This window comes from Helianthus annuus, chromosome 6 (genome assembly GCF_002127325.2).
Source record: "Helianthus annuus cultivar XRQ/B chromosome 6, HanXRQr2.0-SUNRISE, whole genome shotgun sequence".
NCBI lineage: Eukaryota > Viridiplantae > Streptophyta > Magnoliopsida > Asterales > Asteraceae > Helianthus > Helianthus annuus.
The window spans coordinates 63,231,696-63,255,238 of record NC_035438.2 but is presented as its reverse complement, the minus strand read 5'-3'; the positions used below and the strand labels follow the sequence as shown (position 1 = coordinate 63,255,238).

At 38.4% G+C, this 23,543-nt stretch overlaps 2 protein-coding genes across 2 annotated transcripts; one reads left to right on the top strand and one right to left on the bottom strand.

The window, feature by feature from the left end:
* Positions 1-10,049: 10,049 nt before the first annotated feature.
* Positions 10,050-12,277, bottom strand: LOC118479570 (protein spalt-accessory-like). Its single transcript, XM_035974157.1, has 3 exons — positions 12,031-12,277; positions 11,681-11,945; positions 10,050-10,207 (listed from the first exon to the last, which is right to left on the bottom strand). The coding sequence occupies exons 1-3, from the start codon at positions 12,103-12,105 to the stop codon at positions 10,050-10,052; spliced, it is 498 nt and encodes a 165-aa protein (XP_035830050.1). The 5' UTR covers positions 12,106-12,277.
* A 9,560-nt stretch (positions 12,278-21,837) lies between these two features.
* LOC110944821 (uncharacterized mitochondrial protein AtMg00810-like) lies at positions 21,838-22,749 on the top strand. The gene has a single exon (XM_022186465.1). The coding sequence runs from the start codon at positions 21,838-21,840 to the stop codon at positions 22,747-22,749; it is 912 nt and encodes a 303-aa protein (XP_022042157.1).
* The last annotated feature ends 794 nt before the right edge of the window (positions 22,750-23,543 follow it).

Genomic DNA, 23,543 nt, shown 5'->3' with positions numbered 1-23,543 from the left:
AGTCTCCAGGCACGGGGTGCCAACTTCTATTATTTCCGACCGAGACGCTCGTTTTACTTCCGAGTTGTGGCAAGCTATGCACAAATGCTTTGGCTCACGTTTGGACATGAGCACCGCTTATCACCCGCAAACGGATGGGCAGTCTGAACGCACCATCCAAACCCTGGAAGACATGCTTAGAGCATGTGTAATCGATTTTGGCAAGAACTGGGAGAAGCATCTACCGTTGGTGGAATTCTCCTACAATAACAGCTACCACACTAGCATTCAGGCGGCACCTTTTGAGGCATTGTACGGTCGTAAATGCCGATCACCTCTCTGCTGGGCGGAAGTCGGTGATAGTCAACTCACAGGCCCAGAACTGGTAGTAGATACAACGGAAAAGATTTCCCAGATCAGGCAACGCATGGCGGCAGCTCGTGACCGTCAGAAAAGCTACGCTGACAAGCGTAGGAAACCACTAGAATTCCAGGTCGGGGACCGGGTTCTACTTAAAGTCTCACCCTGGAAGGGTGTGGTCCGTTTCGGTAAACGGGGCAAGCTGAATCCACGGTATGTTGGACCGTTCGAAATTACCGAGAAAATCGGTAAGGTTGCTTATAGATTAAACCTGCCTGCAGAGCTGAGTGCAGTGCACAACGTTTTTCACGTATCTAACCTGAAGAAGTGTTTGTCGGATGAAACACTTGTGATTCCTTTTAAGGAACTGACGATTGATGAACAGCTACACTTTACTGAGGAACCGATTGAGATCACGGATCGAGAAATCAAAACCCTCAAACGTAGCCAGATACCCCTTGTGCGAGTTCGTTGGAACTCACGGCGCGGCCCAGAGTTTACCTGGGAGCGGGAGGACCAGATGAAGTCCAAGTATCCCCAGTTATTCCCAAATGAAAACCCCAGCACTGAAGCTACAACCGAATTTCGGGACGAAATTCCAAACTAACGGGGGGATGATGTGACATCCCGTTGAAACACGCTAGCTTGGCAGTGGCTGCTTCAACTTTCGGGACGAAAGTTCTTAAAACTTGGGGATAATGTGACACTCGAGGTTTTTCCGTACGATCACCTTGTAATATTTTTTTGTGTGTATATAAATATTATTAAATGGAAACGTGATTTTTACTTGATATGTGTTGTGTATGTGTATTATATATAAAAATATAAGAACCGAAACCACGACCCGAGACCATGACTCGCAACCGGGCGGTTGCGAGTGGGCCTCTCGGTTTCGAGTGGCCCTTGGGCCGTAACCGGTTTGGGTCGAAACCCCCAAGCCCAACCCGAAAACACCCCATGTATATATATCCAACCTTTCCCTCATTTCTTTCATTTGGCACAACACACCAACACACACTCCTCCTATTTTCTCTCAACAAGAAGCCCCAAACAACATCCCAACCTTCTCCAATTTTCGGCTCAAGCAAGGACCTCGGACAAGGACTCGGTCAAGCTCGGATCACTCGGACACTTCATCTTCTCTCATTCTCTTCTCTTTGTTTTCGGCTCCTCCTTTTCATAACCGGTTAGTGCTATCTTGTGTGTTATCTTTTGTGTATAAGATTATGTGGGTTAAATGAACTAGAAATGTTTGGTTAGTAGTTTTTGGTATGACTTTTAGGTTGATTTGTAAAAGTTTGACACCATGTGGTTACATGTTTAGAAATGGTAGTGTAGGAATGTTCATGCCAACCAAAACTATGTTCAAGATTATAAAAATGAATGCTTCATTGTTCTTGCAAAATGATGTTGTTAAATATGAGATTTCGGGTATATAATGCATGATTTCTTATTTTGCATCATGATCTTGTTGTAAATATGAAATTTTTGGTTCATAAATGTGTGATTTGTTATGGTGAAAACCCTAGAAAAATATGAAGATAGGATGAACTTGTTTGAATATGGTTTGAAGATGCAAAAATGGCAAAGTTTGATCTATCTTTACTAATGTTCAGATTAGGCAAAGTGTTAGTGAAATATTATTGGTTGTTTCCTTTTATGGGCCTGAATTCTTGGTACAATTTGGACTGTCATATCTGCATCATCACGTGTATAGGAAAGTGACAGACTACGACTCGCAACGACAGCATTCCGACTCGAAACCGCACCGTTGCGACTCGCAACCAAAGCATGACAAGTCGAAACCACGTGATTGCGACTCGAGACTACGTCGGTTGCGACTCGCAACCACAGCATGATGACTCGAGACCACGGTTACGACTCGCAACCACAGCGTGACAAGCCGAAACCACCTGGTTGCGACTCGAGACCAGCCGGTTGCGAGTGGGCTGTTCATTTTGGTTACTGGGCCCATATGTGTTTAACTTGGACTATCTGTTGACTGGATTATGTGTTGCTGTTGACTGCTTAATTTCTTAGGCCGGCCCAGTAACCCACTGTTTACTTATATGCTTGATACGTGCCTATATGTGTTTTACGTGAATGCTTGTACACCGAACCTGACCTATACCGGTAACCATGTTAGGACGTGGTGACCAACGTGATTGACAAGTAACCTAAACCTACCGAGCAACCCAAGGTGAGTTCACAACTTAAAAGCATGCGTCCCGGTGGTTTGGGACACGAGACTAACAACCCTATCCCCTGGTAAAAGGGGATACCATTTACATATCTTCCCTAGTTATTGGGAACAAAACTTACTTTTCCTTCCCGGGTATTGGGAAACCTTTTGGTTAATTACTGTTTATACGGATTGCAACTAACGGCACTAAACGAAACTCTATCACTCAAGTCCCTACTACAGATACCGATTAGTCGCCGGGTTAGGCGAGCGGGTTATTAGTTGATAGCGCTATTTAGGTGTTGACCAGCCTCACACCGTGCCCTGGTTTGGGACGGTCGTGAACTAATGTACTCAGAAATCCGTCAATGATGATAGAACATTGACATCGGGGCATCCTGCGGATACGCAACGGTTACCTAGTGTTCGGTATTGGAAAAACAGTTTAGTCGCTAACTTTTGGGGTAGCTCCCCAGGGCATGTATAAACGGATAAATTAACCGGTGAAACAAAGTTTTTGGTAATTAAAACTGGACAACTAGTGAACTCACTCAGCATTATTGTTGACCCCTTACTGCATGCTTTGCAGGTAACCCGTGACGAAGGAGCTTGCTGCTTGGGAATGTGTAGTGTCTGTTCACCCCTGTGTTGGGTGTTACCGTATTTTGAAACATGAACATTGTTTAAACTACTTTACTTATGCTTCCGCTACTTATCACTGTCTTGAACTTAAAACTTTAAACTCTGAACTTAATATTTGCTAAGCTTATGGTTAGTAAGTATTACTTTTGTTATCAACTCAAATACTCAGTATAATTGGTGGCTGGATCCTGGTCAGTCACGCCCCCGAAGCGGGTGTTATCCGCAGGTGGATTTTGGGGGTGTGACATATGAACTCACCAGCGTTGTCTGATACACGTGTGTGCATGCTCGCGGGTTATTGATATACATGGATGTGTAACTTGCTGTCTGGGATGCTAGAGTGGTCATGGGTCGAGATACATGGAGACGTGAAACAAGACTAGTTGGTTAAATGCATTTGGGTTTGATAAAACTTTGTAATATGCTTCCACTGAACACAACGTGTGTAAATAATGCTTGGTAACATAAGGTGTTACTTAAAATCTTGTATGAGTTCAATGTGATTGGTGGCTAGATCCTGGTACGTCACACGCCTCGCGGGGGATTCCGCATGTGGTATTTTGGGGGTGTGACATAACCGATCTCGTTCAACAGGCGATTTTCTGGTACGCGATCTAGACAATCAGGCTTCTTCTCGCAAATAATTAATTGTCTCCTGCATCCCTACGATAAGCATATCGTCGAGACCACCGTCAGATGAAGAGCTCGACGAATCGGATGACATTCTTAAAAATGATTGGAGAAAATTTTGTGATTGTTGTGTGTTTTAGTTTGTGATTGGTGTGGTTTTAAGTTTATGATTGGTGTGTATATATATTAGATTTAAAAACTTTTTTTTATTAAAGAAGTGACCGTTGCCAACGGTCATGTTGACTGTTCTCCTCGAATTTGCCATTTTCGTCCGTTACCGTGCTAGCGAAGATGTGATAGCGCCCCATGTTTAACGACAGTTGGGTGGTTGATGGCGCCTGGGGGAAGGGCGTAGCTTTGTGGGGGCGGGAGGGGGCGGTCGACCCCCCGAACTTTTCGCTTGTTAGTGGAGAGTATGTAGTTTTTGCATAGAAATTTTTGGGTATATACGTTTTTGACCACCCGGTTTTATAGAAATTTTTGGTGTATACGTTTTCGACCCCCCGGTCGGAAATTTCAAGCTTCCCCACTGCCTGGGGGCGCTAAAATTCCTTTCGTGGCGGGGTGATACTAAACCACACCTTGTAGCCTTAGTTCATATCTTGGCAACTTCATTTTTTAACTCATATCTTCTCCTCCTTTGTAAGCCCCATTTTTTTTTTATTTTTTTTATTAATAACTAGGTTATAGATTTGAATAAATAAAGTATCTTACATAAGTAAAAGATGATAAGTATCATACAAAATTGCTTAAAACCATCTATAATTAAGAAAATGTCAAAGTTTTTTCTTTGAAATTTAGATAAAAATATAATCACATATTAAGAGGCCAATATATAACATATAGTTTTTGCTAATTATCATTAAATACATAAGTTAAAATTTACAATTTAGACAACTTGAATTATAAATAATTTGAAATGCAATACTAACATGAATAACATGCTAATACTTCTAAATGTTAAACATTGGCTTGAACATATATTTCATTAATAATTTTCACTTTAATATAATGTTCTGTTTTCTTTTGTGTTTTTGTGACAATAATATTAAAGTTCAAACTTTTTTTAAATGACCACAATTTTTTTATATTATGAAGTTTCACGATTTTATTTCTTTAGTTTTTTTTCTTTCAGTTGTTATATTGAGTGTCATTGCCGTAATGAACCAAACCGATATCGATAAAAATTGAATTCCTGCCGAATTGGCCAATCGGGAACCAAGAATACTGAAATAGTAAACCTTGATGAACAGCCGCGTGGTTCCTCAGGAACTGGAACAGAAACTGAAGATACCGTGGCGTGCCTCTTGTGTACACATTGTCCAAAGATTTACCAAGCTTCTATCTTTAGCATTTTTTTACTTAAATTATCTTTGATTTTTATTGTTTACATGGAGAGATCCAACTAAAGGACAAGTTAGCTATAACTGAGCGTGCATCAAAGTTTGAAGCACAACTGAAGTAATATTCTGTTAATCATTGTTTATAAAACATGTTGTTTCATTTCTAATGGCAATAAGTGTTCCACTTTTATAAAAATATAGGAAAATTCCAATTAACACTTACTGGAATACACTTTAAGATCACTAAACTCTAATGGCTCTTCACGTCACCAGTCCGTAGGCGGAGCTGATAACTTTTCTAAGTTGGCGATTGCTTAAAATGGGATTTTACCATAAAGATCATATCTTTTCAAATAAGATCATCCAGCTCAAGTTCCATTTTGAGGCATGCATAAGGTACATCAAAGTCATTTGATGGCGGTACGTGTGCACTTGAGAGGAGTAAAGTTATTTCAAGGGAAAATTACCAAAATAGCCAAGAAAAATGTTGACTTACCAAAATAGTCATCTCATGGGTCTTTGGAGAGGGGCATCACTGATTACGAGAGAGCTTATGCGTCTGCAGGGTCATTCATGCGTTCACCAATGTAGAAGTGACACGTGTCTTAGTGACATCATGCGTCCAATGCGCCCGCGACTCATCCCATGCGTCCGTGACTCATCCCATGCGTCCGTGACTCATCCCATGCGTCCCTGACTCTTCCCATGCGTCCCTGACTCATCCCGTCATCCCATGCGTCTGTTTGAGGCATCCCATGCGTCCCTGACTCATCCCATCATCCCATGCGTCTGTGACTCATCTCATTATCCCATGCGTCCCTGACTCATCCCATGCGTCCCTGACTCATCCCATGCATCTCTGACTCATCCTATGCCTCTGTGACTCATCCCATGCATTCCATTTTTGTACTTGTTGCTTCATCCATGCACGCATCCATATAAAAGAATTAAGGGGCATAAGAAGGGTGATGCCCCTCTCCAAAGACTCATGAAATGGCTATTTTGGTAAGTCAACATTTTTCTTGGCTATTTTGGTAATTTTCCCTTATTTCAAATGGAAGCGTCGGTCCCACTTTCAACCTTGGCCCTGATGAAAAGCCGAGTGGTTCCTCAAGAACTGAAACAGAAACTGAAGATACCGTGGCATGCCTGTTGTACGATTTGCTTCAAAAAGAAGTGATAGCTTTAAGGAATGCTGGTAATGAAACAGATCAAACCATTAAAGACAAATATGACGCTATTGAGGTTAATTATTATCTTTTTTTCATTTTGTTTTATATTTGTTATGTTGGGTTTCCATCAAACTTGTTATTTAAATTGTCATATAGATTTCCGATTTTAGCAAAAAAAAAAAGTGGACACTTTACCAACGCTATGGAGGTTGAAGCTAAAAAGATGAGAAGGGAGGTAGCTACAGTGGAGAAGGAGGTATCTGCTACGTGTGTCGACAAAGAACAAGATTATTGCAGAACGTATGAGTGAAATCTGATATACATGACGCAGGGTTTGGGGCCATAATTGCAGAATTGTGGAAGGAACCGGCGTGCTTACCAAAATGGTAGTCAAACTGATAGTAAAAAAACAGTTTCAGTTTGGTCTTGATAAAATGACAAGTGGAGAAGATACCCGAACAACTTTGATGATTAAAAAAATTCCTAACAATTAAGACAAAGATATCATTTTGATTATTATTGGCATTTACAGATTGATAGACGATAGTGGTGTTCACGTTCTGGTGTTGACAAAAAAATTTGTGGAGACGTTCGAACTGCTAACTGTTACTGAAAGTGGCAAACCAAACTAGCTGGGTTGATTGGGTGAGTTGGACTGGACTGGTCAAATTGGTTCAGTTTGGCGGTTTGAACCATTTTTTATAAATTGTAAATATACATGATGGATATTGCAAAATGAAAATATATAAACAATAAATGTTAAATGACATGTTCCACGAGTTTCAAACTGTTGTCCAAACTGGCTGGTTTGCTTTGTTTTGGCGATTCAGTTGGAACCAACGGTTTATGAACACCTCTACGGATCGCAACTTGATTGGCACATAAATATTTCAACTTGATTATCTTCAGCACCAAAGATCTTATGTTGATTGTATCTTTGGTACTCCAGGTATACTTCAAAGATGCTTCTTGTTGCTATTGATGAAAATCATAGTGGTACTTATGAATTTCTGTACTTGCAAATCGATTTTAAGGTATTATTTCTGTTAAGATTTTTTGCCTATGAACATCATTTCAAGTGAGTATGTTTTTTGGGTTCACAGGATGCTCTCACCGAAGGGATATTCGACTATTTCATGTCGAAAATTGCAATTTTCATAAGTTATTTTGGCTTTATGAGTAATTGAGTTTGTGTTTAGCTGCGAAACAGTTAAGCACATAGGTTATTTCCATAGGGTGCTTTTATTGAAGGGATATACCAAATATATATTTTTTTATATTTAAACTTGCATTTTCTACAAAGTATGATTTTTGTATTAAAACCACATAGAATTCGGTCTTTTTTATAACCCTTTCGGATTCTGAATCCAGTGACTGTAACATAAAGACGGCTATATTTGTCTTCTTTCTTGACATTTGCAGAGATCAAAAGCTCGTTGTGATCGACACAAAGTGTCGTTTCTTTACGATCGGGACCCGCATGGTGCACAAATCATAATATACATAAGGTTTTTGTGTTCTTTGTTTACCTTAGCATACAAGGTCCTAATTTGTTAACATTTGAATAGTTTCATTTGGTTTGTAGAATTACAAATATTATGATTTCTAAGTAGAAATCCAGTCACATATTATTTTTACATGCTTATGAAATTAAAAGCAATCTTTGAAAGGCAATGCTTTGTTATTAACATTATTGAATATTTTGTGAAGTTGGTCATGTTTGGGTTAATCATTTGATATGGGAGAAACTATCCGGACACCCACTGCGCCTAAATCCACACTTTTTTAAACCTAGACGCCTCGTATAGACCTATACGAGGCGTCCATGCACTGAATTCGATGGGTGTACAGAGGGTGTCAGGCACGTTGTTTAAGGAACCCTATACGCAGGGTATGGGGCTATACGAGGCGTCTATGTTTGGTGTTTTTTTTGGGCTGAAATGAGGGGTGTTTTGGTGGGTTTTGGTATGGTTTTTTGGATGGTTTTTGAAGATGTGTTTTTTTGATGAAATTTTTTTTGGTTTTAAAAAAAGTTTTTTTTTTCTTTTTTACACTATAAAAAGTTGTTGTTTTTTAAAAATTAACTATTTGCCTTTAAAAATCGTTCTTTTTTTATTTTTAAAAAAGTGTTGTTTTTTTTTTGTTTTTTAAAAATCGGCTATTTAAATATATTATATTGTTTTTAACATTTTACTTTTTAAATATTATTCTTTCGATTAAAATTTTATTTCTTTCAAATATTGTTTCCGTATTATATTCAGGGGGTTATATTGTTTCCGTATTATCTAAATTTAAGAGAACAATCATTGAGTAACCGAATAACTGAAAACAAACATAAATATGACATATATAAGATAACTGTTTACATCCATAACAAAAATATATAAGATAAGTTTGTACATCCATAATAACAATAAAAACAACAACAGGTCTATGCATCCAAATCCGAATCTGAATCCTGATGCTGCTGCTGCGGCTGGTGCTGCTGCTGCGGCTGGTGCTGCTGATGTGGAGCTCGAACCGGTGGAAGCGGTATCGGGGGTAATCCCTCTCTCTCTCGTCTATCCTGCTCCGCCCGTACCAGCCAACCTACCAAATCGTCGAGCCTGTCAAGCCTGGCTCGTACATCCGGATGTAGCGCAGCTCCTGGGGCACCACCTTGAATAACGTGACGTGGAAACTGAGGTGCCCCGGCAGGTGGCGGTGGCTGTGGCCCCGCTGCACCGTCTAGATCCTCCGGAGGGTCCTCCACGGGCACTACATCAGCAGGATCTGCAGGAGGATGAACGGGCTCGAAATGCTCTGGTAGGGCCTCCTCTCTCCATACGCCCCCCTCGCGGTTTTTAAACCGCGGGCCAACGGGTAACCTCCTGATAACCCTCATCCCCCATAGCGACTGCATACCCATCCGCGTCGGCATGATGGCCGGCGTCCGTAGATGTGGGTCCTGATGTGGTACGAGGCCCAATGAACGGGCAATGACGGTCACGTATGCCCCGCCATACAAAAATCCGCGCTCCTGCCGGTGATGGCCGGAGGCGAAGTACTGGGCTAGACCGTGTGCTAGCGCGCACGGCCTCCTATACAACAAACAATATAGGAAAAAAAGATCTGTGGTCGTACACCACTCACGGCTGTAGCCGCGCGCTGATATAGAAGTGGCGAGCAAATGGTGCAGATACCTGCAGATAGTGTTAGCGAAATACAAAAACAGAGATTAATAAACAGTGCATATAATCACAATAATTGCAATAATAAACGTACATACCTGTATAGTGGGTCACTAACAAACGACACCCTCCCCTTCGACTTATCATGCTCCCAATGATCCGCCCCCGCAATCACCTGCCAAAACCCTACAAGAGTGGGTTTTTCAACCACCACTAGCCCCGCTGTGTAAATCTCAGTCTCGATCTCCTCCTGCATGTATAAACCACAACGCACCGCAAACTCTGCTAGCGTCATCGAACGCATAACGCCAGCAAGCCTGAAAGAAATCTCAGGCGGATGGGGAGCACCTGGGTACGGAAGCTGCACTGGCTCCCCAGGAGGGTGAAATGTGAATGACGAAAGGAACTCGACCAGCAGCTCCCTGTAGGTCGGCGTGTGCGCCAAGTCAAAAAGACGATGCCACGGCGAATCGATAGGTATAAACCGACGCACTCTCGGCGTCTCAGCAATCTCCTCCATCGCATCCCAATTGATCGATGCATGCGATCCAACGTGCATCCTCCTAAGCTTCTAGCAATGACGGGCGGCGTCAGTGCCGTCGGGAAACTCTAGATACGGATGCCCCTGCAGCGTATCCACAGGCGGCCGCTGTCTACGTCGTGGACCCTGCTGAACCGGCTCTATCTGAATGTCACCGCCCGGCATCAGATCGTCCTCCATAATAAATACTGTATACGTATACAAACAATAATAAATAAAACAATAATAAATAAATAAATAATTAATAATAATAATAATATAATAATAATAATAATATAATAATAATTAATAATAATAATAATAATAATATAATAATAATAATATAATAATAATAATAATAATAATAATAATATTTAATAACAATAATAATATTAATAACAATAACAATAATTAATAATAATAATAATATTTAATAATAATAATAATGATATAATAATATAATAATAATAATACTAATAATAATAATAATATAATAATAATTAATAATAATATAATAATAATAATAATAATATAATAATAATAATAATACTAATAATAATATAATAATAATAATAATATTTAATAACAATAATAATATTAATAACAATAACAATAATTAAGAATAATAATAATATTTAATAATAATAATAATAATAATAATATAATAATAATTAATAACAATAATAATATTAATAACAATAACAATAAAAAAAAAAAAAAAAACAGACCCTCGTATAGCCCTCGTATAGGGCTATACTCGGCGTCCTGTTCTACAAGTTCATCATCATCATCAACCTCAAACCCCCAAAACCCAACAAAATTCAACTTTTAGGGCAAACCTACGGTCTAAAGGCATAAACGAGACAAAAATACTTAACTACGGGATGAAATACGTACCGGTGATGCTTCGATTCTTCAAAAATACGGTTGAAATACGTACGAGGCGTATAGATCAGAATGCAGCGTATATGTGTGTGTTTTTGTTTGTGTGTGTGATCTGTGTCGTCTAGGCCCCCCCCCCCTGTGTTATACGAAGCCTAGACGCCTCGTATAGATCTATACGAGGCGTCTATGCTTTTTGTTAAATGACCATTTTGCCCCTGTTTAACCCTCAGTATAGCCTTTTATCAGGGGCAAAATGGTAATTAACCATTCCAAAAAGATATTTCTGAAATGGTTAATTACCATTTCGCCCCTGATAAAAGGCTATACTAAGGGGTAAACAGGGGCAAAATGGTAATTTAATAATACATTTTATTAATTAAAAAAAGAAATGGGGAAAAAGTAACCGCCTCAACTGTACTCCTCGTACAGACCTGTACGAGTCGTCCATCGTTGAAATTACCTTTGAGCCCCTGCTTAGTGGCTATACTGGGGGCATATCAGGGGAGGTGCTTCACCACCATATCTACCATATCCACCATAACCACCATATCCTCCAACGTCCGAATTGTTTTGATGAACATAAGGAGTGCCCGGGGAAATGAATTGCTGATGATCACCGTCTCCTCCGTATCCACCGTATCCCCCGTATCCACCGTATCCACCATATCCACCGTCTCCTCCGTATCCACCGTCTCCTCCGTATCCACCGTCTCCTCTGTATCCACGGTCTCCTCCGTATCCACCGTCTCCTCCGTATCCACGGTCTCCTCCGTATCCACCGTCTCCTCCGTATCCACCGTCTCCTCCGTATCCACCGTCTCCTCCGTATCCACCGTCTCCTCCGTATCCACCGTGTCCTCCGTATCCACCGTCTCCTCCGTATCCACCGTCTCCTCCGTATCCACCGTCTCCTCTGTATCCACTAGCATGGTATGAGTCATCTACACGGGCTGTTTCATCAACAGGAGGATGCTTGTTCAAATCTAGAAACGGGCTGTTTTGTTTTCCTTGTATACTAGACACAACCTCCTCTTGCTCATTAGAATCGGGAACGCCAGACTCCTCCAAAATAGACAACCGTATCATCATTAGTAAATAATAAACGAAAACAACAAGTAATTAAAACATTTACGCTAATAACTGTTACCGGAACGCTTTCGTGCCCCCAATTTTCGCTAGAATATTGCCCGAAGATATAGTTGCCGTTCCAATATGATGACATTTCAACACTCCGGGATGATAATAACGCAAACACAAATAAAAGAACAAACAGAATGTGAGTGTTTGTTTGTTGAAACCTCGGATGTGGACCAAGAACGCACTGTAGGTTGCATTTTATGGGAGCTAAAGACGCCTCGTATAGGTCTTTACTCCCCGTATGCCTTTAAGTCATGTCAGACATAGTCTCTTCATAGTCAAATCGGTCAGTCCAAGACGCCTCGTATAGGTCTATACGAGGCGTCTAAGGGCCTTCGTATTGGCCCCTCGTACAGGCCTAGACTCCCCGTATAAGTTGACTGATGTGACGTTGTACGAGGTGCAGAAGTTGGTCGGGAAAAGCAACCCTATACGCTTCGTATAGCCCTATACGAAGCGTATAGGAGGGTGTGGATTTAGGGAATAAGGTGTCTGAATATGTACACCCTTTGATATTTTATATTTCCAACCAAAACTGTTTGTGACCTTCAAATATTATTATATTATATTATATTATATTATATTATATTATATTATATTATATTATATTATATTATATTATATTATATTATATTATATTATATTATATTATATTATATTATATTATATTATATTATATTATATTATATTATATTTATATTATATTATATTATATTATATTATATTATATTATATTATATTATATTATATTATATTATATTATATTATATTATAAATTTCCTTACAACTTTATGCATTGAGTGGGTGTACCCAATGCTTAGGGGGATTTTCAAAAAAAAAAAAAAAGCTTGATTTTTCACTTTTTAACCCAAACTTATTTGATTTTATTACTTTTAACCCAAAAGTTTTCGTCTTTCGCTATTTAACCTCACAATTTTTTTACTTTCAACTTTGGTCCCTTATGTTTTCCATCTTACGCAAATTTTTCGTTTTACGTTCCGTTTTAAATTCTGCGAGTTAACACGCCGCAACGTGTATGCGATTCAACATTTTTACGTTGTCTATTTTTTCCAGTTTGATAGATTCGTTGCAATGCACGAGTCCTAGGTCAACTTAGTTATTCTTTTCTATGTTTTATATTTCGGTCTAAGTTATTTGCATTAACACGCCGCATGTTCAGTGTTAATGGCCCCATCGCAACGCGAGTGGTGCTTAATACTAGTTAATATTAATTTGTAACATAGGTTGGCTTAATATGATTGTACTTGATGCTTGAATGGTGTTTTGTACAATTTAGACAAAAAGTATAACTATTAATTTGTAATATAAGTAGGCTTAATGTGATTGTACTTCATGCTTTAATGGTGTTTTGTACACTTTAGACAAAAAGGCAAAGTGAAAACATTATTAATTTATATATACGTCGAAACGTAGAACAACTTGAATTTATACCAAAACGTACATAAAAATATGCACGTAAAAATGGTTTCTTTTAAACGAAAACGTATTATATTTGACCTGACCCATCTATAAATAAAGTTTACGTCGGAATGTAGAACAAATCATATTTATATCTACCCGTACAAAAAATATGCACGTAAAAAATAATTTTTAAGTAAAGGAAGTATAGGGGTAAACATAAACGAAATATTAGTAAAAAATTTAATAGGTTAAAAACGTTCGTAAAACCGTATCAAGTTTTACGCCCCCGCCGCAACGCGGGGTACTTAATACTAGTTAGTAACAATTGTTATTTTTCAAATACCTGTAATTGGTGTCATAAGTGTGAAAGTCATGGTCTAAACCCAAGAAAATAAAGAAATTTAGACAATCAACAAGAGGTTATTTGTAATTTTAAACGAGTCAAATTGGTGAATAATTTTTTTTCTAGCTAAAATGGAAATAGTGTAAAGTATTAGATTACTATCACTAGTATCATTTTTGTAATCATATTTAAAGCTCTTAATAATGAATAACAACTAGAATTGGGACCCGTCGCAATGCGGCGGGGATGCTTTAGTTATAACTACGTCGACCTAGGACCCGTACGTTATGTTAAACCTGTCAAACGGGAAAAAATAGACGACGTAAAAACGTTCACTCATACACACACGTTGCGTCGTGTTAACTCACAAAATTTAGAACGAAACGTAAAAACGTTAAACCAAAGACGCACGTTGCGATGTGTTAAGTCACAAAATTTAGAACCAAGCATAAAGCGGAAAATGAAAACTATAAAGGATCAGAGTTGAAAGTAAAAAAAGTTGTGAGGATAGATTGCAAAAGATAAAAAGTTTTGGGTTAAAAGTAAAAAAAAAACAAATAGTTTTGGGTTAAAAGTAATTTATGAAATATTTTTTGGGTGAAAAGTAAAAAAATCAATTTGTTTTTTGAAAAACCCCTAAAGCCAAGGTTACGACAACCATATACATAACCATTTTTTATTTGGAAAACCCCCAAGGCACACTCCGCGTTGCGGCGGGGCGTAAAACGGTGTCAAATGGTACTAATGTCACACAACCGTGATCGACCACCAACACTGACTCGACCTAGGATCTGCGTGTTGCGACGAACCTGTCAAACATGAAAAAATAGAGGTAAAAACGTTGAACCACACATGCACGTTGCACCGTGTTAACTTGCAAAATTTGAAACAAAACATAAAAAAGTTGAACCACACTCGTACGTTGCATCGTATTAAATCGAAAATGTAGAACTATACGTAACGAAACGTAAAAATGTCAAACCAAAGACGAAAAGTATAATTGACAAAAGTTGTGAAGTTAAATTGCAAATAATGAAAAGTTTTGAGTTAAAGTTAAAAAAAAACAAATTTTGTAGGGTTAAAATTGTAAAAGGTAAAAACCCTTGGGTTAAAACTAAAAAATCAAGTTTTTATTTTTTGAAAAATCCTCAAAACACAAGTTACAAGTGTTTATGCATGAAAAAGTTACTTATTTATATATGAAATAATAATAATTGTTCTCGGGTCAAGCAAAGGCTACCTATATTATATAGTTACCCCTTTTTTCCGTCGCTCAACCCGTCCATTTTACATCTCTAGAATTAACGCTTAGCATTCTTCAATACTTTTTAAGTCCAAACTAGATTTACGACCCGCCGCATTGCGGCGGGTATTCTTTAGTTATAACTAAGTTGATTTAGGACGCGCACGTTATGTTGAACCTGTCGAACAGGAAAAAAATAGACGATGTAAAAACGTTCACCCACACACGCACGTTGCGTCATATTAACTTGCAAAATTTAGAACGAAACGTAAAAACGTTAAACCAACGACGCATGTTACGATGTATTAAGTCACAAAATTTAGAACAAAGCATAAAGCGAAAAATTTACGGAAAATGAAAACTATAAAGGACCAAAGTTGAAAGTAAAAAAAGTTAAGAGAACGGATTAAAAAGTTGTGTTTAAAGTAAAAAAAACAAATAGTTTTAGTTAAAAGTAATTTATGAAACACTTTTGGGTGAAAAGTAAAAAAAATCATTTTTTTTTAAAAACCCCTAAAGCCAAGGTTACAACAACCATATGCATAACCATTTTTCCTTTGAAAAACCCCCAAAGCCAAGATTACAACACATAAGTTAAAAATCATAGTGGTTAAATCGCAAAAGATGGAAACTTTTGAATTAGAAGTGAAAAATCAAATTAATGAAGGGGTTAAATTGTATAAGATGGAAAATTTTGAGTTAGAAGTGAAAAATCAAATTAATCGAAGGGGTTAAATTATCAAAGATTAAAACTTTAAACTTAAATTGTCAAAGATTAAAACTTTAGGGTTAAAAAGGAAATTAAAATTAAAACTTTAAACTTAAATTGTCAAAGAATAAAACTTTAGGGTTAAAAAAGAAAATTTCCAATTTTTTTTAAAAAACACCCTAAGCTAAAGTTACAACTCCTGTATGCATAAAATTGTTGCTTGTTTATAATATTTAACGAGCAATAACACCCGCGCGCGTTGCAGCGCGGGTACGTCACAAACATCGAATGAATTAGTCTAAATGTTATGTGATGCGTTAATCATATGAAAACGTGTGTTTAGACGTTTCCCGATTGAACTCAATGTAACCTATATAAGCATTGCGATTGGATCAAAACATAAAGTAAATCAAATTTATATCATACAATCACAATGTATTATATGTGACCCGACTCATACATAGAAAACGTAACACATGTAACGGGAAAGTTGACACGTATTATTAAAAGAGATTAATTAGAACTTTGTGAAAAAGGGAAAAAAGAAACCCCGATTTGACTCCACTCGATTCGAAACAAATTTTACCAAACATTCATAAAATAAGCACGAAAACATATTATATTGACCTGACTCGTTTACCAAAAAATTTACGTCGAAACATACACCAACTTCAATGTATACCGAAACGTACATAAAAATGGTTTTTTTATACGAAAACGTATTATATTTGACCTATCTCATTTTTAGAAAAAGTTTACTTCGAAACGTATAGCAAATCGAATTCATGCTGACAAATACATAAAAAATACACGTAAAAATAGTTTCTTTTAAAGTAAATGAGGTATAGGGGTAAACTCGAAACGAATATTAGTAAAACTTAACAGGTTAAATACGTTCGTAAAATTGTGCCAAGTAGCACCAATGCCACACCACTGCCAACGACCACCAATATCAGGAAAGATAGTAAAAATAAAATAAATAAAAAGGAATAAATAACACCGAATGAAAAAACAGACGTAAAATTGTTAAACCACGGACGCCCATTGCATCATGTTAATGCCAGAAATTAGACCGTAACGTAAAAACGTAGAAAAGAATAACTAAGTCGATCTAGGACCCGCACGTTGCGATGAACTTCTCAAACGGAGAAAAATAGACGTGTTGCGATGGCCCTGTAAAACGGGAAAAATAGACAAAAAACATTGAACCCCACACGCACATTGGAGCGTGTTGACTCACAAATTTATAATGAAATATAAAACGAAAAACTTGCGAAAGATAAAAGTATGAGGGACTAAAGTTGAACATAAAAAAATTGTTTGTGTTAAATTACAAAAGATTAAAAAGCTTTGGGTAAAAGTAAAAAAAAAACAATAGAGTTAAAATGTAAAAGGTAAAAGACTTTTAGATTTAAAGTAATAAAATTCAATTTTTTTTTTAAAGCACTCAATGCATAGTGTACAACCATATAAAGCAACAACATGTTGCTTATTTATAATGTGGTAATTCTCAATAATTGATGTGACTTGTCTTTCACAGGCACCACTTGTCTCAAGATAGTTCTTCCGATAATTTATCTTAGAGTAAATTACCATTTTAGTCCCTGAGTTTTGTTCAAATTTGTCATTTTAGTCCAAATAGTTTTTTTTTGCCTCTGGGTCCCTGACTTTTACATTTTGTTGTCATTTTGATCATTTTGTCTAACTCCATCCAAAAACCCAGTTTGTAACAGGGGTATTTTGGGGATTTCCTTAAAAAATGTTTTCAGTTGCCATTTTGATCCAATTCCAAAAAATCAAAAAAATTCCAAAAAATCAAAAAAATTCCAAAAAATTCAAAAAAATCTAAAAATAAAAAAAAAAAATCTAAAAAATCATAAAAATTCTAAAAAATCCAAAAGTCATTAAATGTTTCGGCACGAACCGTTTCCACCCGTACCGTTTCGAACCCGAACCGTTTCGAGCCCGTACCGTATTGAAACGGTTCGCGTCGAAACGGTTCGGTTAGATACGGTACGGGTCGAAACGGTTCGGTTCGAAACGGTACGGGTCGAAACGCTTCGCGTCGAAACGGTTCGGCTCGAAACGGTTCAGGTTCGAAACGGTACGGTTCGAAACGGTACGGTTCGAAACGGTACGGGTCGAAACGCTTCGCGTCGAAACGGTTCGACTCAAAACGGTTCGGGCTCGAAACGGTTCGTGTCGAAACGGTTCGGCTCGAAACGGTTCGCGTCGAAACGGTTCGGTTCGGTTCGATACGGTACGGGTCGAAACGGTACGGATCGAAACGGTTCGCGTCGAAACGGTACGGTTCGATACGGTACGGGTCGAAACGGTTCGGTTCGAAACGGTACGGGTTTGAAACGGTTCGCGTCGAAACGGTTCGCATCGAAACGGTTCGATACAATACGGGTCGAAACGGTTCAGTTCGAAACGGTACGGGTCGAAACGCTTCGTGCCGAAACATTTAATGATTTTTGGATTTTTTAGAATTTTTTTGATTTTTTGGAATTTTTATGATTTTTTAGAATTTTTTGATTTTTAGATTTTTTGAATTTTTATGATTTTTTGGAATTGGATCAAAATGGCAACTGAAAGCATTTTTTAAGGAAATCCCCAAAATACCCCAGTTACAAACTGGGTTTTTGGATGGAGTTAGACAAAATGATCAAAATGGCAACAAAATGTAAAAGTTAGGGACCCAGAGGCAAAAAAAACTATTTGAACTAAAATGGCAAATTTAGACAAAACTCAGGAACTAAAATGGCAATTTACTCTTTTATCTTACATAGCTGAGTTTTCCATAGGCATGTGAGTAAAACGAAGCCCATTTGAAGAGTTCTTAATATACACTAAACATCACTTTTCAACGCAAACTCTTGCTCATTTTTATAGTCTCTTATCTCCATAACGTTCTACCATCTCTTATATTGTTTTTTGTGTAATTTTTTTGGTTTATTATACTCAATTGCTATTTGTGAATTGATACATTAGTTGTCTTTTTAAATTGATATTAACAAATAAGTACTCGTAGTAACACTCAGGCTTTCCCACTAGTATACTATAGGGATAAAATAAATTTATTTATAACATACAATAACAAAATAATAATCTTTACATTTAGAGTAAACTGCCATTTTGGTCCTAGTGGTTGGTCAATTTTGCCACTTTAGTCAAAAACTCAAACTTTTTGCATCTGGGTCCCTGTGGTTTCAGTTTTATTGCCATTTTGGTCCAAAAATGAAATCAGGTCATATTTGTCTTATAAAATCCTGTTATTTTGTCATTTTCCACAGGGGAAAAATGATCATTTCTTTTTTATAAATAAATATCATATTTTATAAGACAAATATGACCTGATTTACCCATGAGGAAAATGACAAAATTGCAGGATTTTATAAGACAAGTGTGACCTGGTTTCATTTTTAGACCAAAATGACAATAAAACTAAAACCACAGGGACCCAGATGCAAAAGGTTTGAGTTTTGGACTAAAGTGGCAAAAGTAACCAAACCTCAGGGACCAAAATGGCAGTTTACTCTTACATTTATATAAATCATTTCACATGTACTAAAAAGTAATTTCCATTACAATTTTAAGACGGGAGCTCAATAGTCATGTCTTTTGCCCTAATTTTTCATCCCTTTCTCTCAATTTTGCACTCAGAGAGTGTTTGGGGTTCCTTATTTTGAGGGTAAAAGGACTTTTGAAGGGCAAAAGTTCTTTTGAAAGTGTTGGGCTTTTCTTTGTTTGTGAGAGGGATTTGCCAAAAGTCAGGAATTCCTGACTTATTTTGGCCAAAAGGAATTTTCAAAAGTTGAAAATAAGCTAAGCCAAACATGCCCCCAATTTAAGGTCTGTCACTTATATGATTCTTCCACAAAGAAATCTTCAGCCCAACAGTCTGTGTAAATTGAAGACGCTAATTGAGGTGCCTTCTTCAATGGTCACTGCCTTATTCAATGGAAAATTTGGATGGTCATAGTCGATACGTCTCTCTTTTTTAAGCAATGTCAATCGTCTTCCTCATTCAGCTTATTTAACCGACGGTGTCAGTTCGATTCCATTCACATTTGGTTTTTTTGTCCGTTGAAATCGTGTCCGATTGCAGTTGCAGGCGGGATTCATCCCTCCCGTTACCATGATGGAAGGATTGATTAGGATTTGTAGCATGACAACAAAGAAATCACAATCGTGAAGAATTTCTTAGGGTATGTTTGACGTTGAACCCAAAATTGACGTCTCAAGGAAATTCTTTTACCCTCATAACCCATTAAAACTGGCGATTTAGCGTTTGATGCGATTTATTTTACTTCATCCTCGATTTTGAGGTTTGCATATTTTACTACAGAATCAATTGTGGGCCTCTTAATCTGGTTTTTGATTGCTTGTTGTTTTTATTTTCTATTTTCTAATAATTTTACTAACAGTCACCATATTTATAGTATTGTAATATGTGTGTCATTTGTATCAATTATCTCCATAAATAGGAGATCGCGTTTGTATCTTTATATAGAGAGTTTATGATGAATGAAATCAATCAAGGAATTATCATTCTCTACATGGTATCAGAGAGAAAAATACGAGTCATTAATAATATGATTCGCACTCTTTTAGCTCATGCCTCTTTACCACCCTCATTTTGGCATCATGCCCTCGAAACCGCTACCTACCTTCTCAACATTCTCCCAAAGAAAACTCAAAAATTTTTATCCCCCACTACCCTTCTCTACAATGTCCTTCCCACCTACACACATCTTCGTGTGTTTGGTTGTCTATGCTATCCCATCACCCCCTCCACCACCATGAATAAACTCACCAACCGCTCCAAACCATGCGTTTTTCTCGGTTACCCCTCTAACCATCGCGGATATAAATGTTTTGATATTTCTAATAATCGAATATTTATATCTCGCCATGTTCAATTTGAGGAAACCATCTATCCATTCTCCATACAACACTCCACCACCAATATTGACTACACCTTTCTTTCTCCACCCTTAAACCCACTGTTGCAACATTCTGTCCAATCCACCCAACCCAATGTTCCACCACATCACAATACCCTCGGCCCACCTTCGCCTTCACCTTCAGCCGGCCCACCTTCACCTTCAGCCGACCCAATACCTATCTTGCATCTCCAGCCCACATCCCCCTCTTCCTCTCCGCCCCCCCCCCCCCCCCCATTCACCCAGCCCACTTGGGTCTTCTTCCGGCCCGTTTCCAGCCCAGCTACCGGACCCATCTCTAACCGCCCACCTCTCTCCTAACTCCTCACATCAGACCACCCCTCCCCCCCCACTCAATCTCACCACAATCGATCCTATCCTCACCGTCCTCCACTCAGTCGACCCCACCTCACCCCGTCCCACAGCCACCAACCCGTACCATGCGTACTCGCGCAATGGACGAGATCACCAAGCCCAAACAACTTTTCAACCTCACCACCGCATCCATTATTCCGATTCCGAAAACTCCCCACCTTGTCTTGTCCACACCTGAATGGTATGATGCCATGCAAAGCGAATTTAGTGCACTTATTAAAAATAAGACTTGGGAACTAGTACCACGTCGCTCGGACATGAATATTATTCGTAGTATGTGGCTCTTTAAACACAAATTTCGTTCTGATGGCTCTCTAGAACGGTATAAAGCAAGGTTGGTATGTGATGGTCGTAGTCAACAGGTTGGTATTGACTGTGGTGAAACATTCAGTCCGGTGGTCAAGCCCACTACTATACGGACGGTCCTCACTCTGGCTCTCTCTAAATCTTGGCCGATCCACCAATTGGACGTTACCAATGCATTCCTACACGGCCACTTGCAGGAAACAGTGTACATGCATCAACCAATGGGATTTCGCCATCGGGACTTCCCCGATCATGTGTGCCGACTAAAGAAATCACTCTATGGCCTCAAACAGGCACCTCGGGCTTGGTATCAACGGTTCACTGATTTTGTCCTCCAACATGGATTTACTCAGTGCATGACCGATAATTCTTTATTTATTTATCATCATGGTCGTGATGTTGCCTACCTTCTCATCTATGTGGACGACATCATTCTCACCACCTCTTCTGACCAACTACGTTAACAGCTCATGACCACTCTTGCAGGTGAATTTGCTATGAAAGATTTGGGACCCTTATCTTATTTTTTGGGCATCTCGGTCACTAGAACAGGGAACACGCTTTTCTTATCTCAACATGCCTATGCAAAAGACATAATTCATCGTGCAGGTATGGACTCATGTAAACCTGCTGCCACTCCGGTCGACACACAGCCTAAATTAGGCAGTGAACCAGACTCATTACTTGAAGATTCTACTACCTATCGAAGCCTTGCAGGTGCATTACAGTATCTCACTTTCACGAGACCCGACATCGCTTATGCTATCCAACAGATATGTATGCACATGCATTCTCCTTGTGTGGCCCACTGGAATGCTCTTAAGCGTATTATCCGGTATTTACAGGGCACTTCTGAGTATGGTCTTCATCTTCACTCTTCTGCGACACTCTCTATACGAGCCTATACCGATGCTGACTGGGCTGGTTGTCCTGACACTCGCCGGTCCACATTCGGGTATTGTGTCTACCTCGGTGATAACCTGATCTCATGGTCTTCTAAGAGACAATCTACTATTTCCCGTTCTAGTGCCGAAGCTGAATACCGAGGGGTTGCAAACGTCGTTGCGGAGATATGTTGGTTACGTAATTTTCTTCTTGAGCTACATCGTCCCTTGCACAAAGCTTCTCTCGTATATTGTGACAATGTAAGTGTTATCTTCTTATCAGGAAATCCGGTTCAGCACCAACGAACCAAGCATATCGAGCTCGACATTCACTTTGTCCGAGAACATGTTCAAAAAGGCCTGGTTCGTATCCTTCACATGCCTTCTCACTTTCAGATTGCCGACATCTTCACAAAGGGTCTTCCTCGGGTACTCTTCGACGATTTTAGCTCCAGTCTAAGCATACGATGGCCTCCCGCTTCGACTGCGGGGGTGTAATAGTCACCATATTTATAGTATTGTAATATGTGTGTCCTTTGTATCAATTAGTATCAATTATCTCCATAAATAGGAGATCACGTTTGTATCTTTATATAGAGAGTTTATGATGAATGAAATCAATCAAGGAATTATCATTCTCTACATTTACAGAATTTATGTTTGGGGAATGGTGTGTTGTGTAGAACTTCGGGTGAAAAGGAAGGAAAAGTAAGTAAATTATCTCTTACATTTTGGCAAAGTACATAGGTATCTCGAGTCTGTGTATTAACATGTTTTTTTACAGAGGAAATCGGCAAACCAATGAGAAGGCAACCATTTGAGAGAGGACCGGCCGAAGAAAGTGTGGTCGTATGTAGAGGTGATGGGGTAACCAAGACTAAGGTAATCAACTAAATTGAAAGTTACAGTAATTGAGATGCCATCATATCATAAAATTCGTAAAAAAAAAAGTGTACTAAGAATGTTGTTAAAGATTGTTATGTTTGAAATGGTGACTTAAGTAATCCTCTTTGCTCAGTTTACATCAGAAGTCTACATTTATGCACCGTTGTAACCTTCGATTAGATCACAGAATTGAAGCCGATTAGATCACCGAACTGAACTCGTAAAAAAATTATTTTTATCTATTTTGGGTGATGCATTACTTATGTTTTCGTTCAGAGGTTTGTGTCGTTTTTATTCTAATGTGAGATCTGTATTTTCGTTTTGTACTTTTCCATTCTCGTCGAATTTCCCTAAGCGCACAATGCTTAAAAAACAAGGCCTTTCTAAGCAAGCGTATAAACACGCCA

Coding starts and splice junctions, on each gene's coding strand:
- LOC118479570 (XM_035974157.1), bottom strand. CDS start 12,105: ATGTCATCATATTGGAACGGCAACTATATCTTCGGGCAATATTCTAGC. Junction 11,946..12,030: donor GGGGGCACGAAAGCGTTCCG/GTAACAGTTATT, acceptor TCTATTTTGGAG/GAGTCTGGCGTTCCCGATTC. Junction 10,208..11,680: donor CGGTGGATACGGAGGAGACG/GTGGATACGGAG, acceptor ATACGTATACAG/TATTTATTATGGAGGACGAT.
- LOC110944821 (XM_022186465.1), top strand. CDS start 21,838: ATGACCACTCTTGCAGGTGAATTTGCTATGAAAGATTTGGGACCCTTA.